Source organism: Perca flavescens, chromosome 11, assembly GCF_004354835.1.
Source record: "Perca flavescens isolate YP-PL-M2 chromosome 11, PFLA_1.0, whole genome shotgun sequence".
Taxonomy (NCBI): Eukaryota; Metazoa; Chordata; class Actinopteri; order Perciformes; family Percidae; genus Perca; species Perca flavescens.
Genome location: NC_041341.1, coordinates 22,365,451 through 22,389,851, shown reverse-complemented (window position 1 = coordinate 22,389,851; position 24,401 = coordinate 22,365,451). Strand labels below are relative to the sequence as shown.

The 24,401-nt window shown below is 40.4% G+C and overlaps 1 protein-coding gene across 1 annotated transcript; it reads left to right on the top strand.

Annotated features, from left to right (window-relative positions):
- On the top strand, positions 1 to 23,782 carry kcnj3a (potassium inwardly rectifying channel subfamily J member 3a). Its single transcript, XM_028591522.1, has 3 exons — positions 1 to 841; positions 2,526 to 2,742; positions 23,060 to 23,782. The coding sequence occupies exons 1-3, from the start codon at positions 164 to 166 to the stop codon at positions 23,653 to 23,655; spliced, it is 1,491 nt and encodes a 496-aa protein (XP_028447323.1). The 5' UTR covers positions 1 to 163; the 3' UTR covers positions 23,656 to 23,782.
- The last annotated feature ends 619 nt before the right edge of the window (positions 23,783 to 24,401 follow it).

Here is a 24,401-nt window from a genome sequence, read left to right as displayed (position 1 = left end):
ACGATGCAAGACTAACTGGGGCGAAGACAGCGGACTTTTATTGCCCTATTTCCAAAGACGAGACATTGCGCACGGGCATTAACGACTGCAGCAACTACAACCCAGACTTTTTTTATATAATCATTGAATCCTTTGTTATTTCTTTCACTGCTGTCATCGTAGTATGTCTGCACTTCGAAAGAAATTTGGGGACGATTATCAGGTAGTGACCACCTCATCTAGCGGGTCTGGATTCAATCAGCCTCCCCCAGAGAAAAAGAGGAAGAGGCAGCGGTTCGTGGACAAGAACGGGCGATGTAACGTCCAGCATGGGAACCTGGGTGGTGAAACCAGCAGATACCTCTCAGACTTATTTACAACACTAGTAGATTTGAAATGGCGCTGGAATCTATTTATTTTCATCCTCACCTACACAGTCGCTTGGCTCTTCATGGCCTCTATGTGGTGGTGCATCGCATACATCAGAGGAGACCTCAACAGAGCCCACAATGACAAGTACACTCCATGTGTGGCCAATGTCTATAACTTTCCCTCAGCCTTTCTCTTCTTTATAGAGACCGAGGCCACTATAGGATATGGTTACAGATACATCACTGACAAATGCCCCGAGGGGATCATTCTCTTTCTTTTCCAGTCGATCCTCGGATCGATCGTCGATGCCTTTCTGATCGGCTGCATGTTTATCAAGATGTCTCAGCCCAAAAAACGGGCCGAGACTTTGATGTTCAGTGAACATGCGGTCATTTCTATGCGAGATGGAAAACTAACTCTCATGTTCAGGGTCGGCAACCTGCGTAACAGCCATATGGTCTCGGCACAGATCCGCTGCAAATTGCTGAAAGTAAGTGATGCTACTTTAAGTCAGGAGGCGTCCAATGTTTTAGTTCTATTCCCATTGTTTATCATGGCCCAGTCCATGTTTTCTTTTTCTTTTTTAGGAAACTGATGCTGAAAGGCCTACACACTGGCATTTAAGCCTACTCCTAACATGACGCCATGATGCATTTAATAGACAAAGCTTCAAATACTACAATGATGCAAATAGATACAAAAAGACAACAAGTCACCATAAGAGCTATCATTTACCAAGCCATAGCAAGGAAGGCATTTTATCTATTAATCAAATTACATATTTTGCACAACTGATGGGGGAAAATGATCCATCAAAGTTTACCAAGAGGCCTTCATGTTCATTCAGAAGAACGTGTTCATATGCTCATTTTTTAAATGTTTTAAAGTGGTAGTGTGTTACAGCTTGGTGTTAAGTGCTGCTGTCCCTTATTAGGAGAACATCATCTATGGATTTCCCTGCTGTCCACCTCCTGGCTTCCAAAAAGTCTATAGTAAACCTATAGTTAGTTAGTTAGTTAGTTATATTTTATTTCTGTGTCATGCCAAACATCTTGGCCCATCCCACATGGGATTACAAGACACCACAAATTCACTTATTCAACAAACATCTTCCCGTTGCATATACAAATCCTTCGAACAAATACATGAACAGCCATCTCAATCTTTCAGCATCATCCATATTTACCAAATCAATCTCTGCTTTTATCCTACAAAACAAAAAATCACGCTGCTCACGATAAAAAGGACAATAGAAAACAAAATGGAACTCATTTTCTACATCATTCAAACAGCACATAGGACAGATACGTTTTTCCTCTTCTACATTAACATATCGTCCTGTTTCAACAGTCAAAGGCAAAACACCAGATCTCACTTGAGCATATAAGGATCTTTGCCTTTTCGACAAATTATATACAACATAATTCTCAGTGCCATATTCTGGTTTTATCATTACAAAATACACAATTTTGCCTATAAACACTTTTAAAGGCTTTAATATGCAAATATTCACCAATTTATCAACCGTTCACGAGAATGCATTGAATATATATAATAGGAATACGGTGATATTAAAGATTTTTAGATTTCTTTATTTAAAAGGAACAACACACATTAATCAACATCAGCACAGAGTCCAACATATAAATGTGCCAGATTTAGCCATGCAGGCTAATTTTCATCTGCAGTAGGAGATTCACTGTATAAAGTGTAAGGTAAGTATAAACTCAGTATGTTTTACCAAAGACACACTGCAGCCATATCCATTTCAGCAAATTATTGAAACTGTTTGTTTTTTTCATAAAGAGAGATAAGCATTATTTCTAGATTACATGTGCTGACACAGGAGGTAAATAGTGAAAGCAGATGAATCCAGCAGTATCAAGTAATTTAAACCAGTTGATTTGATTCAGTTTTAAAAAAAATGACACATTTTAAGTCCCAGTGGTACTTTAAATCACATGCTAAGATGGATATTCTTGCTAAATAGATACCTCTTTAGACATTTACATTTAAGAAAATTATAGCAATTTTTCTAATAGGCTGATTGGTTGCTCTGATTGCATATAACATGTAAAAAGTCCCCAAAGGATCTTGATGTGCTGTAGATAAGTCCGTCTTACCCCTTCCTTCCCCCACCAAACATCTCTGTCTCTTCCTGTACGCTTCCTTAGTCTCGCCAGACGCCCGAGGGCGAGTTTCTTCCGCTGGATCAGTTGGAGCTGGACGTGGGTTTCAGTACCGGGGCAGACCAGCTCTTCCTCGTCTCACCACTCACGATCTGCCATGTGATTGACACCAAAAGCCCTTTCTACGACCTCTCCCAGAGGTCCATGCAAACAGAGCAGTTTGAAATTGTGGTGATACTAGAAGGAATAGTAGAGACTACAGGTGAGTGACCACAAGCATGCATTTTATATAGGCCTGCTGTTAAAAATAAGAGCTCATTTTGCTGCATGTTGTGGCTGCAGGCTAAATGTAATTTCAATGTTGTATTGTCTTTACAATGTTTTTGAGGTGCTGCAATATCTATTTCTGCAACAAATCCCCTGAATAATATTGAGCTCAATCAGAGGCGTTAATAGCTGCCATCCGAGTACACTCACTATTGACCCCTTTATTGCATTTTAATAATGTTTGTTTCTGTGGCAAACAGAGAAGCTAGTAATAGCAGTGGTATCATTTATCTATCATTTAATCTATGCATTATAACACCTTCTGGGTTTTGGGGAAGTAGAGCCAAGTTTGAAGCTACATGAGCCTTTCCTGCAGGGTCCATGTCTCATCTGAAACAGATTTCATTTCCCTGCCTTTGTGCCAGCACAGCATTTACCTCATGGCTACTATTCTCAGAGGGTATAATAATATGCTTTTTATGTTCCCTTTGGAATTATGGAATTCCATGTCCACAAGTTGAGTAATGCCCTGAGTAAAATTTTACACTTTGGTCATTTTGAATTCAACTGTTTATTTGACACAGCTGAGACTGTGTTATGGAGTGAACAGAGGAGCAGTTGTAATAGGTTGGTTCAGAGAAAACAGCATATGGAGATGTGACAGGGAGGCTGACAACGCAGACAGCAATTAGCAAAGATATTAAGTTCCTCATTTTGATCATTTAGTACAGTTTTATTTAAGTTCCTCTGCAGCTGAGATGTATCTAAACTGCAGCTGAGATGTATCTAACATACAGTTTCTTTAGTTCATGACATGCAGCATTTATGTCATTTTGATGAGACTTGACATAGTCTCAAGCATGGTGCACATAGATTTTAATGTATTACAATATAGAGTATCAGTACAGTGGGTGAAGTGTTTGCATGCCTACCGTTGGAACACTTGATGTTCCTTTTTTTTTTTTTTCTTTCTCCCAGTTAACTATTTATTAATTCAATAAATAACCATTAAACATGTAGTGTTTTTTTATGAGTGTAATTGTAACGTTGCTGCTGTGTACAAGTTGCTTTAAGGTATGAAAATATTCAGTGTGGCGATGCGACTGAATTATCATTGATATATTAGCAGGCATTTCCAGTGACTGTTAGAGACTCATCTGTCATTGTATCATTAATAGTAGTCACAATTTTAGTTTGAATTAATCTGGTTTGGCTTCATGTTTTGGGATTGTTATTCTCATGTTTTTTTCTCACGTCGTAGAAATATCTGCATGGAGGAGAAGTTGTGGTTATGTAAAATTTATGTAAAAGGCTGATGTAGAAACAATCTATGGTTAAAAATGTATATACAGTGAAAGTCTAAATCCTCAGACGCTTTCATTTTTGGCCAATGTAACTCTGTTTCCATGGCAACCTCTCCTTGAGTATTCAGGATTGCAGCACTGCACCTAAACTTAGTTATTTTTTTTATTCCTATGGTATAGGAATCATAACACAAGTTCAGTAATAAGACAGGCAAACATGCAATGCTGAACATTAATGAAATTGCTTTGTTGACAGCATCGCCTGATATTAAGGAGGATCTCTTCTGAAATATGAAAAGTACACGGAGGCGTTACAGTGCCATAAAGTGCTTGCCAGAACAGGTGTTACAGCAGAGAAAGAATAAAATGAAATATTTATGAGACTTGGTGTTTACTAGTGAAGAAGCTGCCCAACTCCCCGAATCAATGTTGTTGTTGTTTTTTGTTATGTGTGGAAAAAAAAACATTGTCTGGAAGTGAAAATACTCTCCACTGCAGATTAAAGCTGCACAATCACTGACTCTTTGTCCTAACTAGATAGTAAGAGACACAACAGTGTACCCTTTCTGACATAGTAACCTTTTGTTACTGAAGATCACACAAACATATTTTGGACTGACTGAAGTTCTCTTTACGCACAAGAAAAGAAGAAAAAGAACCGCGTACAGAGCACGTAGGAGCTAAGAATTGTTCCATTTTGCTGTAACCTTTGACAACCTCTACATTGTATAAAAAGGCATGAGCTATTCCTTTTGAATAGGAGCCCAAAGTGTTTTTTGATCACCACCTCAGTATGATGCACCTTCTAAATGAGACATGTAGGATGTCTGGTAGCAGCAGATTTTCTTCTGGAGTAATGCCAGTTGTGGCTTTGTGGTATCGAGTTTGGCTTTCTAACGCGGCTGCGGGAAGATGTGCTGCTGAGGATGAATTGGCTTTACATCATGTTGCAATTAATGTACTGTCTGACTGCTTGCTCTGCAAAACTGGATAGCTGTAAGAAAGAAAAGCACAAACATGAAGCCTGTAATAGCACATTTTGGTTGAGCTGTTGAGCAACACAAACAGCACCGTTCCCCAATAAGTATCTTTATAGAGTTACTACAGTGTCATTGGCTACAGAGCAAACATGCATGTCAGGCTCTGTGTGTGAGCACGTCAACCGCTCTGTTACTTTGTTGATGTGAAGCTCAGTACAATAACACAAAGCTGAGTTACTCCTACATCATGCGTGCATTGCAGGCATGATAGGATTTTAACACTGCAAGAGTAAATAACAAGTAATGACTGCGTCTCAGCCGATATTGCTTTGTGTTTAGTGCTAATACCAATTAATAGTAAATATATTGTGTACAAGAAATACAAATTTTCACTTACTAATCACCTACTAGATTTTACAGATGAACAGTTTGTTTATTAATTCTCACAAAGTCCGCAGTGCAGTTACATCTGCTAAGTTGTGCTGCGGTGGAGTCTGCAGGACAAACAGTTTCTGTTGTGTTATCTCAGTATTGTTTAGTTGTAATTATTATGTGATATGCACATATCTGTGCACAATAAATTACATTTATATACTATTTATTTGCAACAGCAAGAAATATAATGCTGCCTAAACTACGTTTTTTACCAGCATAATGAAAATTTGGACGGTTGGAAAGTGTCATTGACACTCCAAAATAACCCTGCTGCAATACAATATCTATTTTAACAACTAAAGCATTATGAATTTTTTTTTTTATGGTTATGTTAAATAACTCAAAGCACTTGATCTTGAGTTATTACTGAAAAGTCAAAGTTACTTTAATAATGTGTCTAAAAAAAACAATCTTTTCCAAACATTAACCAAAGTGCTTTTGGAGCCTAAACATAACCACATAAGCAACTGAGAATATACACCCCGTCCTGTGCTTTGTATGCCCACCATCCACCTTGACCGACTCAGTATTATGCAACAAATAAATTAAGTGCTTACTACCCGAGAAAAACACATTGCAAGGAAACACATAATTTGTTTTGCCAAACATAATTAACAAAACAAATTATAGTAGTTGACACTGTAAATGTAACATGTAGGGTTGATCTGTGATAAGCCAATATCTGCTACAGTAATAATGTCACCTTTTAAACTATTACAGTAGACACGCACACAGGTGTTTTCACTTATGTTGCCTAATTAGACCTCTTCTCAGGACTTTGTGGACCGGTGTGTATGAACAGGGCTTGACTGACAGCTGCCTGTTTGTTTTGTAACGCCTGTAGGACGGGACAACATTCTTATTGGTCCATAAAGTTTGGTGACATGATGGGAACCGTTTTGCTACGGTTTCCATGTTGAACACGTTTCCTCGTAACGGTGTGATATGTTTTCTCTCGTTGTGTGTGTCTCTCGTTTATTGGCTGTGTCACAGTTGATAGCCAATCAGCAGAGGAGTGAATGTAAACTCGTGGTAATAAAAAGGCTCACACAACAGGGTGCTCAACGCACCCTCGTTTCAGTTTAAAAAAAACGTGATCCTACGTTTTGTCGGGGCTGAACATGGGAGAGCTTAGAGGGCACGTTCAGCCCAAACAAAACGTAGCAAAAAGTGTATTTAAACAACACCGTGTTGTGTATGCACACGTGGCTGCTGATTGGGTAACACCTCAGACGCACCCACCAAACGAGAGAAAACGTACCTCAAAGCCTGTTGCGCACCGTTTTACAGTTTCAAGGAAACATTTCGTTGATAACCGTAGCAAAACGTGCACACCATTTTAAGTCTTCTGGGCTAATCAGAGTGATTGAAAAAACCTGTGTGATTTCACAGGGCCTTTAATTAACTGTGTAACTCACCTATCTTGAAAGTATTCCTCTTTTTTCACAGCAGACATTTTGACTTGTCACTATAGGAAACCACAGGTGTTACTAATGACATTAACGATTGCTTAGTTCGATCCTATTATATCTGCGAATGAAAATGCGAATGAACGTGTTTCCATCCATCGCTGCTGTGCGAATGTTAGCAGTTGGTGCGTTGAGAGAAAGAGAAACAGCTAGTGGTGCTAATTCTCCAGTCTGGTGAAATTGAACCATTGCAGAAGAATTAACGTAATTAAACGAGCTCCAGTCAACCTGAAATGATGGTTAACAATGTGGATAACATGACGGAAATATGGCATTTATGATGTTCCATGTATTAATTTGTCTCCTCAGTCCAATGCTCCAAGTCATGTGCTGTACATCATGATTTATTTATGAAAACAAAATTGTCCATCACACTTTGTCGCATTTTGTCTTTATTAATATTCCAACTTTCCCCCCTCAGCCAAGAGGCTACGCACAAATTTAAAATGTGTATAAAAACAGGTGGATAGAAATGTATTTAATGGCACAGTGAGCCAGCATGCACAATGCCAGGAGCAGCTAAATGGAATCCAAAGAAAAGGCCTAATAAAGTTTATCATGAACGTGTGAAAAATAAATCACAAATTGTGATATAATAACATAATAACAGCATTGTAGGGTCATTTTCCCCTTACCACTACAGAGCTTGATGATGAACTGACTTTGACTCATCAGCTGATTCAGAACTACTACATGCAGTCTTAAAATACATCACAAGTTATGATAAATGTCCCATTAATACCACTAATGCTGCTCAACACTGCAAAGGCTTAAATACCAAGCCAAAGGCAATCTGTTCATTAGTGGAGCTGATTCTTGAGAACCCAAAATAAACTGTAGCTGCCAGTAACAGACGTTTAGGTTCCTCCAACCATGGAACTAATCAGTGTATTGCAACTAAATTCATTTCATGATTTCCAGGGCTGATTTAGTATGTGATGCAGTTACACAACTCTCCTGAATGCTGCAGCTCCTTTATGTCGAAGGTCTAATGTGTATGTATATCATTTAAGAACAGGAAGTTTTCAGATTAGAGAACTAATAACTAACAAAAATGAACAAGCTGATGATTTATTTCATGGGGAACTCATTTTCATTACCGAACAGAAAGAAGTCTGTCAGCACATTAGTCTATCCCTGAAATGTTGTATTGTGTTTGGGGTCTAACATGGGGGCAGATCTTCACAAGCTCTGCAAAGCGTTTTTAAATTCACTCATCAGCTACGAAACGCAATAATTCATGAGCATAAACTGTATCATCAGCATAAACCTCATTAAACCCCTTATTTTCGGAGCGATGTGACTTTCATGCAAATGTGTGTAGTGGGATCATTACACTTGCCGTGAAATGCATAAAATGCTGCAAATAAGTCATATTTAGACATGTTTTTTAAGCAGCGTTGAAAAGGTTTTTTTCAGGAAGTTTACTTAATGATACACTCTGCTGTCTTGTTCATTTAAATGTTTGTGTTTCCTTGCTCAGACAATTTTCAGTTAGGCTTTATTTCACTCTTTTGGTGACATGGCACATTTGTACTGCAGGCAAACAGTCTGCTACCGAACACTCTAATAACCCCCCCCCATGTTTGTAAAGGATTATGCACTGAATGTCTGATGTGCAGGGAACACAGTGTCACTATTCATCTCCTGATTTGGTTATGAGGCATATTAAGGCAATAAAATCACAAACACACTTTTCTCTTTAATGTCTTGTGTTGATTTTGATTGTTTTGAAAGATTTCTGTCAACCCCCTCTATTTCATACTGCTACAAGGCTTTCCTATGATTCACTGGTATAGAATAAAAAAAAATAGAATATCCCATCTATCTGCTCATTTTAAAACGAGTATTGGTGGCAAGGGGTTAGTTGCATATAGACTGGATCAACTGGTAATTACTATTCACGTGTGGATAAATGCAGTATGAGACTGGAGCAAACAGCTGTGAATAATTAATTGCCTACCTGTATTCTCAATATTAACAATTGTGCAACTATAACTTTTAAATGAAGTCCATGTCCATGGGGTTTTAAAGTTCTAGGAAAAGAAGCAGAACATTTTTATTTTACTTGATGGATCTACATGGATTTATAATCAAATATATTAATTCTTAATTAAAAAGGCATTAAAAAGACTCTTGCCACTCAGTTAAGGTAAATAAAAAACTAATTACCTGACTTAACATTTAGATGTATAATAATCATCATAGCTTCAATTAAGTTATTGTTGTGCAACAAATACACATAAAGTGTATATTTAGAAATGAAATTAAGAGTAATAATTGCTTTGATGCAGACTCTGTAGTAAAGCCAGCCAGCACAATTAATTGGAAACATCTATTGACACTGATTAACAGAGCAGCCAATGTTATGGCCCGATCTGTGTTTTATCATCAGCAACGGTAATTGAAATGAAAATGGAGAGCTTTCTGTTGCGCTGGAGGCCTAATAGTTTCAGTCATATGAGTGGGAGGTCGTAGTCCCGGAGGTCTGGGGTCGCCTGACATCATGAGCCCTAGAGCTTAGGTAAACACCGGCCAAAGTGAACCCCGGACATGAGCCAAGACTGTGTTGTCCTCTAGAGAAACTGACAATAATTCATTACGCCAAGAGCGCTTCCTCTCTTCCTGCTATCGCGCTCCCTGCGGGTCAAAGGGTTAAAGTGGGTTCAGTGGGGAAGTTGGCGCTGAAAATCAGGTGAGAACGGGAGTTTCCAATTAAAACTAATGTGCTCAGGGTGATATCTCAGGAGAGAAGTGGCTGTCCCCGCTGAGCTCCAACTGTGTAGCGATAAGCCAAGTGCTGGATACATTACAGCTCTCTCGTTAAAATGTATTTCATGCCTTTAGTTCATTTGTACGGTGGCCGACAAGGGCAAACGCCCTGCATCTTCAGAAAACACATGCAAATAGACAAAACACAAGCAAATTAAGAAAACAACTTAATTAATTTGACAACAGATGTGCAGCATTCAGCAAACGCGCTGCAAATACACACAACACAACCAAATATACAAATGCAATGCAATTAAAAAACGATGCAAAAAGAAAAGCAAACCCCGAAAAAAGAAGCGATGCAAAAAGAAAAACAACTTCATTAATTTGACAACACATGCGCAGAATTCAGCAAACGCGATGAAAATACATACAACACAACTAAATACATAAACGCGATGCGAATAAAAAACGATGCAAAAAGAAAAGCACAGAAACCCCGAAAACAAATGCAACAAAAAAACGCTGCATCCAGATTCCACAACGGAAGTTCTCCAGATCTCTAGAGGGAACAGCTAATCAGTTGGATTTTCGACCCCTTTTCTGCCTTTTTATTAGAGTCGGGTATGGTTGCATAGTAAAAAGAGAACTCCTGTCTCAGGCCCTTATTAATAACATAATATAATATATTAGTAATATACAGTCTATGCTCCCGTCTCAGCCGGGAGGCTGGTGCCGTGCTCGAGCTTCGACTTTTCAAAATAAAAGCTTGCGTTTGGTCGGCTCGTCTTCCTTTGGTGTTTTGGATGTTTTTGAACTAAACAGTACGGCAATCATGCTAATGAATACAATAACTTTTTCAGCAGATGTCTTACTTACAACACAATGGAGCAAGCAAAGCAGTTTTGTTTTTATTTGCAGGCGGGATTTATTCAGTTTGATAAATCCCACGGTAAATTGGCTGGTTTACTAAACAGGGAGGGATTATAAATAGTCAGTTTTTTGTATTTCAAGAGCGAATTGCTCCACAATATGAATACAGATTGGTCACTTATTTTGATTTATAATAACAATATTAAACCGCTCTAAGGGACAAAAACTAACTGTGGGCCCATAACAGGAGGCTTCTGGCTATTTCCAACAACCAAGCTGAGCGCACGCCCCCTTGATGGTTTATGTAAGCTGCTGCTGTAATATTGTCTGTTCGCACGACGACATGTCTCCCTGCTATCACTGGGGCGAAGTGCATTAACACTTTCAGCACCGTGGACAGCTCCAGGCAGTTTATGTGTGGGAGAGGGGAAGCTGGCCATCTCCCTCCCACTACCTGTGAATCGCACATTCCTCACTCTGCACAGGGGAACTCCGGCTGTTAGGGTCCGGGGGTTTCCCCAGTATGCCAGGTCCGACTGAAGAGAAGAAGGGATGGTCAGCATGCGCCACTTGTGGCGATTTGGGTCGAGGTGCAGACGATGGAACCATCTCTGAATCTTTCTCATGTGGAGGAGGCCCAGGGGGACTACCACGTGACTTGCAGACATCATGCCTAGGAGGCGCATCACAGACAGCGCCGACACTGTCGAGTGAGGCGTGATGCGTGACAGCAGCGAGCTCAGTGTGTCCAGCCTTGGCGCTGACAGTCTGGCTCTCATGATGGTCAAGTCTATGTCCACACCCAGATTAACTATTGTCTGTGCATGGACCAGTGAGCTCTTTTGCCAGTTTATGGCAAAGCCCAGTGTCTGCAGGTGCTGTAAAACTTCCATAGTTTGGAGCGCAGCTTTTTCCTGAGAGGGGGCCAAAACGATTAAATCGTCCAGATAAAAGAGGACTCTGATGCCTTTTTTGCGTAACGGCTGAAGTGCCGTCTCCATGAACTTGGAAAACGTGCGGAGGGCCAACGAGTACCCGAATGGCAGCCGATTGTAAAGAAAATGGGCCTCCTGAAAAGAGAAACGCAGGAATTTCTACGTACTGGAATGTGTGCACCAACACGACTGTGCATCTTTGTCCACAGTTGTGTTGGTGCACACATTCCAGTACGTGCTTGACTGTCAGCATGTGGAATGGACATTCCATGATGCACCGGTTAAATTGGGAAAGGTCGAGGATGGGACGCATCTGTCTTTTTCGGTATGAGAAAGTAGCGGGAGTAAAACCCTTCATTCTCCTCCCCTGGAGGAACGTGGGAAATGGCCCCCTTTGTCAGCAGCTCCTCTCTGCCTGAGATGACATAGTTGTTTTCAACACGCCGGCAAAGCGAGGTGGGGAGGAGGCGAACTGGAGCGTGTAGCCCTGTGTGATCAGCTTTGACATCCATGAGTCCATTTGTGTCAAGCTTCTCCATTCTGCGCTGCAGTCTGTGAGCGTGTGTGCGCTTGTCTGTGTGCTGCTTATTGACATGGCCAGCAGGGAGCGCAGAGCCCATTCCGCCGCTGCGCGAGACGTGGGGTCGTGTTGCACAGCCCATGGTAGGGCTTCGTCGAAAGGGCAGTGGCCGGTCACCGTCAGTTAAGGCGGGAGCAGCCAATGGGTCAGAGCCCTCCTCATCCCGCTGGGACAGCTGGGGGGAGAAGGGTGTCTACTGTGTCTCGCTCCCACTGCCTACATAATGAGAGAGTGGTGGAATTATGCGTGCAGCGGTGGGCCGGTGTGTGCTCGTGTGGGGAACGACTGTTTAATTGTCAGCGTAATGTTCAATGGGAACGAGAGCGGCTTGGTTGAGGGGAAACTGCTCTTTAGAAACAGGGAAGTGGCCCTTAAAAGGGCCGTTGTGGTTTCCGCTCTCAACTGGGGTGAAACAGACGCTCCCCGCGCCCGTCATTGCCACTGTCGGCGCTGCTTGTGGGGTGGCTCGGGGGGCGGGTTGGACCAGGTGGGGCCAGGGGGGTGAGCGCCATCCTGGCATGAACGGGACAGAGGCAGGACTCACAGCAGGGGTGGAGATCCGACGGCAGGATATAGCCAGTCCGGCAGCTGGTACAGAGGCGAACACCGCTGGAGGTAGAAGTCTTCAAACTTCTGTGATATACAGTATTTGAGGATGTAGTTGAAGCCCGCGCTGAGCGCTAGGGCGGGAAAGAAAATCTTCAGGACTGTGCATGCTCAAAGGGATTAACCCAATAGCGACAGCCATTAGAGGGCGAAGCCTATACGAAATAGAACAACAAAACCGTTGCCGCATCCACATGATACAAGCCTTCCGTGATCACGCACCACCCCCACCCCTCCTCCACTCAGTTGTTAGTAGCCAAGGAGGACACGGAGGATTAAAACAACATGATGGACTCTTCATAAGAGGTTATTATCTTCACTCGATTTTCTGCGTCATTGGACAACACCAGTTTCTGAACATAGCCAATGTAAACTTGATTTGTCTACTGCATCAACAGTACCACTTTGTGTAATTACAACTTAATTTTCACCTTGTGTAAAAACTCAGTTAAGGCAAAGGGTTTCCACGCAAATTTATAGTAAAGTCATCTAAACTTACAACAAACATTACATAATAAAGGTATTTGTGATATTATCCTGTATGATGGCATCTGTTTAATATGGAAGAGGATTTAGGGCCACTGGTGAAAAATGTATTTGAGTTCAGAATTCTGACTTTATTCTCAGAATTCTTACTTTAATCTCAGAATTCTGACTTTAAACTCAGAATTCTGACTTTAATCTCAGAATTATGACTTTATTCTCAGAATTCTGACTTTATTCTCAGAATTATGAGTTTAAAGTCATAATTCTGAGAATTAAGTCAGAACTCAAATACATTTTTCACCAGTGGCCCTAATCCTCTTCCGTAGTTTAACCACTCATTATGCTCTGCACAAGGGCAGCTCGCTTTAGCCTGCATACTGAACGACACTGAAATTAGCTTTGCTAATTTTAGATTAAAAAAAACATGGATTTTCTGTGAGATTTACCTCTTATGCACTGGGGATGAACTCCACATAATGCGCATTGCAGCGAACCGGCTATGACACCCTGGATTCATTATCCATTTTAGATGAACTGTGCTGGCTTCCCAAGGGGGAGCACGGTAATTGTGTCTTTAGGGATTTGTCAAGTCCCTGTTGGATGGCAATAAATCACTGGCAGAGGAGGTGTGATGGCAGACCTGGGATGAACTGTTGTGACGAAATTACCAGAAATGCATTTACCAACAATGCATCAGTCTTCTCGTCACACAGCGAAGAGTTAGGAATAATTGACTAGGTCTCTGTTGCCTTTATCTTAGAAGACGTGCTGTTGTGAGAAGGACACTTTTTTGGTAATTAACAACACAAACTGTAGACCTCTGTATTAACCCCTGTCTAGATGGAGGATGGACACTCGGGCAAAGTGTTACATGTCCATAATTGAGATCATTTTGTGGCTCCACTTGTCTCCACTTGTCTAAGAGGTTATGAGGAAGGTTGCAATGCACTTGCAGTGTTGGTCACTGGCATTGATTGGTTGGGCTGCGACTGTCCCTGAAGTGCAGGTGGATCAATCGTGCTGCCTAAACACAGAGCTACATGAACATGTTGTTCTGAAGGCTTGTCTTCTAGCAAGACCTTCCTCTGGGACTCCCCTCTCTTTCTGCTTTTGTCATTCAGACATGTTCAAGTTTACTGGAATATTCTGCTCTCGAGCTCAAGTGACAAACTTAAAGCAACAATAGATATGCTTTCTTACCAGTGAGTTACTCCTCTTTAGCCCCTCCTAAGTCTGAGATATCTTAAGGCATTAAAATCCCTCTTTTGTGTCACTTCTTTTTAGCCTTAACTCCTTTTCATGATTTAAGTAGATTTACTGTAATAGCCGAGATCAATATGAGATTACAGCTCTCACTCATTCACTCTGTTTTCTTATAATTTCTGCGCTCAATACATAAAGAGGAGAAATCCTTCATAGCTCCATTTGGTTTGGATACCTCCCCAGTGGGATTTTTCCTGTACTACCAATAGTGGTCGTTTGGCCTGAAGAAAAACCATCAATTGCTGTTTTGCTCAACTGGTTCTCTTTATGGCAGTATTGAGATTGCCTTCACTTGGTAATATGTGCTCTCCTGGCTGTGTTAATGGCCTACAGCCATATGTTCCTCTAGCCTGCCTGACACCCCACCTTGTGTGAAGATGGTTGGCAGCCCCTGCTCCTATTCCCTTCCCTTCCTTCCCTTTCCAGCAGCCTCCACACTCATGCAATTGCCTCAGCATCCAGGCTCTCCCCTCCCCCACAGCAGTGCACTTCCCCTGCCTTTTCTCTTCGTCAGCTTCCTCCTTGTTCTCATTGCTCAGCCGACGCTGTATGCGTGGAATAAACATCAGATCTGCAAACAACTGGAAGCCACCTTTACAAATGGACCACACACAAAAACAGTATTTAAGGGAGGGAAGGGAATTTATTTCCAAGTCAAGCTGTATAAAACAGGTCACTGAATGATTGTGGATTTCTCTACACTTTACCACTTGACGGTGGTCACCATAGAAACAGATGATAAGACAGGACTTGTGGCCACAGTAGCAGTATCTGTATCAAAATTAGATTTAAAAAAAACTCTATTATAGGTACAATTTGTTCTGTAATTTGTAATGTTTCATCATAAAGATCAGAAGTCAGTTGTGAAAAGCTAAACTACTAAGAACCATATTATTCAGACCTGTGAATTGAAGTTTCCTCTTTTTAATAAGCTGAAACACACCACCCAGCACACTTATATTCTCCTCTTCTTCAGCTTTCCAGTACCGCATTCAGCATAGCAGCTTTATACTTTATAACGCAGATCCTAAAAAAAGACAAGGGGAATTCTGCTTCCTGTTTTGCAAAATGAAGAACAGGATAATTGTCCCGTATGAATTGCTGCTCCTCACAATCCAGCGATGCAGCAAAGGCATTTTGTGGACAGCCTTGGCCGCAGCGAGTGCCCGACAATGAGAGCACGTTGAATCTTGGACAGTGTTGTGTAGCGGTGCACTGTGTGTGCAGCGTCCAGATTCTCATGCTTGTTTTTGCTAGCATTTTTCTCATACATAACACTTGAGCTGTTTCCACAGGCGTGATAGACTGTCAGGGGACTTTGCTGACAGCACTGCACTGGTGAGTTTGTGTGTGTGTGTGTGTGTGTGTGTGTGTGTGTGAGAGAGAGTGACTTATGAAAGAGAGAGCCAGACAGAAAGAGAGAGGCGGGGGGTATTTGTGATTTTGTCAGTAAATAAGTGGTTCCTTTTTTCAGTAACTCTCACCATGAGAGTTCATCTAGAGACGTCATTTAAATAAACCTTCATTTTCACCATACATTTTGAGTGTCACCTGCTTGCCAAAAATCGAGATTGAGGTTCTGAATAGATGTTTGACAGAGCTGCAATAAATAGATCCCTGCTCTTATGTCTGGCCCTTGACTTTACTCTGTCCTCAGTGTGTCGAGGGCAGATCTGCAGCTCAGAATTTGAGCAAGCCACCAAATGGATATGATCCTTCTACAACCTAGATGGGCTTCTTTTAGATGGGTCTGTGAATGCCACTTAGGCTGTTTTTCTTTTAGCTACTATCGAGAAACACTGGCAGGCTACCTCCGAGTTTACAGTGCTTTTCTATTTCAGCCCCCAAAGAACCCATTTTATCTTCGCTGTCACTCCGCTGGCTGTGCGGCGGCTTCACTTTGTTAGACTAGAGAAGCAGCCAGCTCTGTGTTATCATCTCAAGCTGAGATGGCTTTTAGGCATCTAAATCTCAAAGTTTATTCTTGACATTTTCCTGCCGCTTTGCCTTTTTGCTCAGTCCATAATAGAATCAGCTGGGAGTCTGTGAAATAGTGAATAATACTGTACATTGCAGATACAGCACCTGTAATCTCCAGATGGACATTACATCTCAGTGCTGTGAAGTCATTCCTAAAGTCTATTTAATAAAAAAAAAATTGATTTCCATATATGGGTTATCCCTGGAGATTTCATTTAACAATGTAATTGTTGATGAAATAGCAGAGTATTTTTAGCATTTGACACACCTGCACACATCGATGCAGAAAATGTTTCTTCTCTGATTTTCTATTTCATTTCCCCTCTGAAATTAACCTTTAATGAGATGTGCTTTTCTTTTTTTTTTTTTTTACATCTGTCTTGAATTTGTGGATTCAGCAGAGGATTATTCTAATGCTGCTCATGCGTTCACATAGATATTGCATACAGTATGAAAGCAGTAAACTGCCTGGTGAACTTTAGCGATGTAGGACTTCTGAAGGGATTTCACACTAGGATTAAGATTTGCATTGGCCAGTCAGAAAAGATCATACATTTCACAACCTTTATACTGAAGGCATAGTTTTATGAAAAAGGAGATGGCAGAAATGTCACGTTACTTATCCTTTGTACTTTAAAGCAACACTGCGGAACATTTGATATTATTGTGATTTGGCGCCACAGTTTTCGGTGTAATTCATTTATACACCACCGTCGTAAATACGGACAGCTGTACAATTGCATTTGTTATGATTACATTACTTATGATCAAAAACTAGCAAGTCGACATATTGGCTAACAAAGCCAAACATCAAGCAAGTGCAACAACACAAGACGTAGCAAGATAGCCAGCTCTCCATCTGTCTTGCACACTTTTATTTCTTGAAGCTCTCGCCAACGACTAAAAGCCAGTCCGAGTTGTCCAACAGCAGCTCGATGTACTCTTCGGCTTCTAGCCTCTGCCATGATGTCCGGAGTGGCTGCTGAACCTGGTCCCGCTGCCTGCTCACCTGGCTCTCGTTTTGGCCGCTATTGTTCATAATTTGATTGTAATTCTTACTTTCCCTTTTAGATTTCATTACGTAGTTACAAATGAATGGAGACCAGGTTTCTACCCGACAACAACAATATGTTAAAACGGGAAGTTTTATCTCAACAGTAAAATGAAACAGAACTGCAGTTTGTGACAGCTAGACCATTACACCATTCAAATGTTTCTTACACACTTAAGCAATTCAATAAAAAAAAAAAAAATGTATTAATTTATCAATACATAGTATTAAGTTTGAAATGTAAGTATATTTTACTTGGCTAATTGGATCTCCAGCAGACACAGAGGAATATGAACATTCATTCAAAGTCGTGTTTCTTGCCACCTAGGGAATGTAAGTCCACTATTCACTCTCCTTTTAGCTCTGGTCTACAGGTCTCCAGCAACTGTTGAAGAGAAATATCTGGCTCTTTAGCTGCTAAATGCTCCACTATGGTCTTTAGCTAGTTGCTAACTGTGTCTGCTTGCTGTTTGGGGCTGGGCAGGTAGTGTAGGTAGGTTTATCAAAGCTTTTTTGCTCCTGCTGCTGCTGGAATTGACGCTGATGATAGAGATGAGGGTGAATCAAAACAGTGAAGTAGCAGGCTGTTAAACCCAAGCAATGAGCTAAAAATGCTAAAGTGTGTAAGAGTGTAAGGGAACTACATAGACAGCCATTTTCTGTGGGTTTGTCACAACCAGGGTGCGATTTTCCAGGGGGGATGCGTGGGATTTCCCTCTTTCTGGTCTATATATCCCTGCCTCTGCTGATTTATTTTCATCCCTGGTGGGGACAAAAATGTACGCCCTCGTCAAAGTGATCAATGCTACTTCACCAGTTAGACCCTTATAAATGGAGGTATTATAAACTAATTAAAGCGCTGCAACGTGAACACATAGTGCCATAGAACGATAAAACCTGAGTGGCAGTTGCTGGTTGTATTTAGTTGCCGTTACAGAGCTCCGGGACGGCGGCTACCAGCGGCAGTTGTTTAGCATAAGAGACAGTGTAGCAATTTAGTCATTTGCAGAATCATTATCTGCATAAGGTTTTTTTCGTTGTACAACTGCTGGGAACTGTAAGATGCTGAAATTCGATGTATAACACACAACCGTGTGTTTATTTAACCATGAAACATGTAATATTGGTATAATGACTAGAACACTACTGTTTACTGCGACAGAGATTCTGTAACAAGGTGGTACATAATCTCTTATTGTGCATCTCTTTATTGAGAAGGGCCACTCTATTGAGGATTTGAAATGTATTGGTATTGGCTTATACTGAGTCACAGAGGGGAACAGATAACCATTTACTGAAATTAGAAGTGTAATGGATCTATAGACTTACAAATTCCTCTCCTAATGGGTTGAATGAGGAATTGTCCCTTCAATGATTCCAATGGCGTTTTTCCCTCCTGGTTTATTCTGCTCTTCTCTTTCCTCAAATAGAGCTATTGTATGTTTTATTGTTGTTGAAGAATGAATGTGCTTGTGTTGATTTGCTTTTGATTGATTTTTGTGTTGATTCTGGTTAGCGCTGAAACAAAAGATGATTTATCAATTACCTCTAAACCAATTAGATTTTTTTGGTTTATAAAATGTCAAAAATTATTTTAAAAATCCCACCACAAAACATCAAGAGCCCAAAAATATTTAACTTAGTATCATATAAGAAAAAAGAGACACAGAAAATATGAAAGCTGAAACGCGAATTGTTTAGAATTATGGTTCAAAAAATCATTGATTCACCAATTTAAAAAAGGATTGCACTTTGTGATTTTAAAGTTTTTAGATAAACTGAAGGATGCAATGTTCCCAAATGGGTGGAAAATATTTTTTTAATTTCTGATTTTCAAATTTTTTAAGGAGATCAGAGATCATCTTTTTTTTCCATGGTTCATTAAAAGTTGACATTATACTGCTATATTAATTTGTTATTATAACTAACTGGACATAGCCAGGTTTGGAGTGTTCTGGTGGTCGATTGGTTAAGATGCAGACATTGTTACTGCAGCGCTCCTGGTACCTTAGCTATAGCCAGGTGTACAGAGTATAAAATAATGTGTACAGAAAATAATCTGCAAAATAATGTGTGTGTGCTTATTTGATTTTACTTTTTTGACATCTGTTACTAACACCTCTAACTGGCTGTTACAACACTGCACATCACACATCTGAGGTGTTTCTTTCTCACTGGTGGATCCTACGGTACAGTTGCATGTTCCCAGTAGCAAACAGCAGCAAAGATAGAATAGTATTGTTGTTTTTCCTCCTGCTGTGTGTGTGTGTGTGTGTGTGTGTGTGTGTGTGTGTGTGTGTGTTTCTGACACAATGCTCATATGATACAGAATGTGGTGTCATGAAGATGGCACAGATATAAAACACTGCAATATACTGTGAGAGTGATGGATGATAGAGAAAGAGAAAATCGTGGATGGCATTTTTTATATGAGATCCGGCCTTCACTGATGAGGAGTCACCCAAGTATATGATTTACCTCTTGTGTTATAAAAGGTCACGTTTCAGAGATGGTAAAACCATTTTGGTCTGACTCTGGAGCCATATGGATGATTTGACCTTGTATGGAAAATCCATTTTGAGCAGTTTGGATGTCATGATCTAAGAGAGAGACTTTTGTTTTGTATTGTAACTGTTACTTTTGACCAAACTCAGCAGTGAAGAGGTTTACGGCGGTCGCATGCACACATTCCTACATTTGTGTTTCCATAGAAACACTGAGTCCCGGGCAGGCGTGTATTTTTTCGAGTTACATAAGCCTTTATCAGTAATACGAAATCCACACTGATATGGGTATTCTCATTTGACTGGATTCCTATTTTAAGGAATTATATTCAGTAACTGGAGAAAATGAACATATCAGGTTTCATTATCTTATACTCATGCTATTTTTAGCTGTTTGATCTTGAGGTCTCTGTCTAACATGTTTCTTCACATAATGTGTCAATTTCCATCAAGCTTAAAAATGTGTTTTGGCCTGAGTGAAAGTTGAGGCACACAGTTCATCACTGTTGCTGTGTCTGTTAAACTGTGTGCCATATGTATGTGGGTGTTGCAGAACAGCTGATCTTTATCAACACAAGCGTACATATGTGATGCAACCGTGCCTACAATTATGCAACGGCTCAGGCATCAGTCCTTGAATAATGTATGACAATTAAATGCATATTAAGGGCCATGATTAAGTCTAGTGCCTTTGTTAGTTTTTGAAGAAGGGTATACTTAATTAGACCGTCCACATCAGTGAGATTTCTTCTTTTCTGTGTGTGAGGGGTTGAGTGGCTCTAGAGGAGGGGAAACAGGTTGAAGAGGGATTCAGCCTCAGGCCAGCAGGGTTTATGTGTTTCCAGAGACTGAGGTCTTACAGTAACTCCTACACCATCTGCAGGAACAATAGAGCATTATTAATAGATGTAAGATGAAGCTATTTGGGTCTTGTGTATTACTGTAGCAACCTTTTGCCTCAGGCACAATTGCATTACACTCGTTCCAACCTTTTTCCCTAACATACACCAGCAAAGTTGCTTATTGATTTTCTTGTCCTGTATTTACTGTATGGATGTCCAGTTAACATTGCAGCATTGACTGCACTATTCAATAATACAAGTACGGCTGACTTCTGGGGGTGATTAAGTAGCTGTTATAAAACCAAAACAGAGAGCGTTTTACACCACAGTTTTGTCGTTGATGATCAAATGGTGATTATGTTTTTGCTGGAGGCAGTTTAAAAGGCTGTCAATGCAGAAAGATTTCAATTCACACTGAACTCTTTTAAATCGCTTCGGCCCTAAAGTTCTCTTCAGCTTTGCCGGCTTTATTCACTACAACACACTTCCATGTGCTTAAAGGTCCCCAGACTCTGAAGCACTAGTGCAGAAGTAATACTTTGAATATCCAAAACACACTTGATGTTCAGTCTCATGCACATCTGCGATTGTGTACAGAGCTGTTATCAGTGAATTATTTTATGACCTTGGGAATCAGGCGGAATCACAGATGCCTCCAGTTTCAATGATGACATCCTCGCAATCAGCAGCGGTGTCTCACTGTGAACAAGCGCTTCGTCTTAGTTTGGACCCAACTGTCGCTGCTAGAACAATATTAAGCTGGTAATTAAAACGTGATAATAATCTACTGTAGTTGCTGATTTCTTAATGGATTTCAACAAGTCTTAACATGAGTGCCCCCCAGCCATTCCTCTATGCGAAAATAAGGGCTTTTTGGACTGATATAACCAATTTAGTGTTTTGTTTCAGATGTAAACCTAATTATAGATGTTCTATGCTCGCTTTCAGTAAGAAAGGAAAGTTGTTTTTTTCCAGCAGAATATTAACTATGCCAAGATGGATGGGGCTTTGCTGTGAGCAGTGTAGTATGATAGAATGCACATGCAGCTACAGTATGATAGCAGCTGAATAGTGGTGATGAGTAATAACTAATAAGCATCCAAAAACTTTGCATGAAAAAAAAAACCTGTTGTTGATCATTAATTCAAAGCTCATGATTTTGCTAATTGCATTAATTTGTTGCTGAGGACGTGAGGGGAGTTTTTAAGCAGGGATTTAATTCAAAGTCCCATGTGAGGGAACAATTACTCTAAGTGTCTCATATTCTGCTATCTTGTGACGATTTTGCAGAGCATAGTTTACGGGGACTAACACAAACATGTGAAATAGGATATTTTATTTTAATTTGCAGTCTTCACATGACAGAATTTAACACTTAAGACTAAATTGTCAGACTTGTTTTGGCTTTTTGCCAGCTGAACAATGTTATGTAACAAATACTTCACGTACAATTTTGTGTTTTGGATTCAATTGGATTCCCTTTCTTGTGTCAGAAAGCTCCAAAGACATTTTAGTGTGAGCTAGAGCTCCTGAAGCCTTTGCTGAAGCTGTTACTCCTGTGGGTTCCAGCAATTTGATTATCTTAATCCCCTATCTTTCGGAGCTTCTAGCCAAGCTTAAGGTGTGGACTGAACTGTTAAGTAGCATAAGAGGTGATGGTGGAGAAGACCTGGGTTTTTACTAGAAGCTGTTTTTGTTGTTGCTGTTGTTGTCTGTCTTGGGTCTGTTTTGTGTGCATTAATGTGGAACCTCAGTTAAACAAAACAGAAAAACACATACTAACAATTATATTGATCCATTGGCAGTTCCTTATGAACAGTAATTTCAGAATGAATTGAGTCCTTTATGATTAAATAACTAGCCATTCTTATAATGCGCACACAGCAAATAACTCAATTGTCTTTCAAGTTAGGCTGGAAGTTGATCATGAACATATTTGGAAACTGAAAAAATCAATTAAGCTTTTTATTTAGGCAGCTGGCTCTGTAATACATTAAGTACTTATTCATTGTGACACTTTTGTTTGCAATACTGTTTGCTTTGTGATGTGAAAATGGCAAAAATCCTGGAGAATACCATGTTGTTGAGTCTTACGGAACGGTGCCAAGCATATAATTAAATCAGGGCTCAGTTGTTGAATAGAGTCATGAAACATTTCATCTTAAAATGTTAGTCTCTACTGTGTTGGGCTGTGGAAAGAATGAGACATAATATGCCTTAACATAAACATGAATTAATAAATAAATCTGACAATTCCTCCATTCAATGGCCTTTTCTTTATGTTTTTGACAGGGATGACCTGCCAAGCGAGGACGTCTTACACCGAGGACGAGGTTCTGTGGGGACACCGCTTCTTCCCGGTCATCTCCTTAGAGGAAGGCTTCTTTAAGGTGGACTACTCTCAGTTCCACGCCACATTCGAGGTGCCCACCCCTCCATACAGCGTGAAGGAAGCGGAAGAGGCTCTGCTCCTCTCCTCGCCCCTCATGGCTCCATCTCTGTGCAACAGCGGGGAGAAAAACAGCTCTCTGGACTGCCTGGAGATCCTGGAGGACAATGACAGCACCACCAAGCTGCCCACCAAGCTCCAGAAGATCACAGGGCGGGAAGGCCTGCCCAAGAAGCTACTAAGGATGAGCTCCACCACCTCAGAGATGACTTACAACTTTGGAGACCTGCCCATGAAGCTGCAGCGAATCAGCTCTGTTCCTGGTGTCTCTGATGATAAGCTGAGCGGTAAGGCCTCCAAGATGAGCACAGAGCCCATGAGTAAGTCAGTGGCGGACTTACCTCCCAAGCTGCAGCGACTGGCTGGGGGGGGAGGGGGCAGGATGGACGGACACCTGCCGCCCAAACTCAGAAAGATGAATTCAGATCGCTTTACATAGAGCCGGCAACATATTTTAACTTATGCCATCCACCTTTATTTCCCTACCTAAAGTCCTTGTACTATCCCTAATTTATTAATGGACAATATTCTTATATTAAAAGAAATGTAGAATATGTGCACAAATACCTTATATAAAGTAGGGTGATGGAATTGAGCACATTTGTACCTGGATGTAAGTGTACATGCTGTGACGAAAGACCTCTGATATTTTTTTTAGGATGATGTACAATTAGCACAATCTGGCATGTAAGAAACAGCGCATGTAGAACAGAATCTCAATAATTTCTGGCATGACATTTATTGATATATTATTTTACAAAAACAATTTCATTAGTGGATTTACTGACAGTGAAAAATTGCACAAAGCCATATAATTTACGACGTGGAAAACCTACATTACATGGTTCTAATTTGTGGTGACGAAAGGCACATACATTTGTTTTGAGTTGATTGCTTTTGTTGTTTAATGTAAAATTGTGGCAATGTTTATGTTGATTGCATGCTCCTCTTATTGACTTAGCTATACAAAGGTAATAGACAAAGATGTTTAGCCTTAACTATATTACCTTGTTTCCATTTTCATGTTTGTTCACAGCTGGATTTTGGTATTTCATATATAGACTATTTTACCATGTGCAATTTTATGACTTTATTGGTTGATCAAATACAGAATATGTTGCTAGATGATGCATTTTAAATATGAAAATGCATTATTGGCATCATTTGACCTGTCTAAACTGGGCA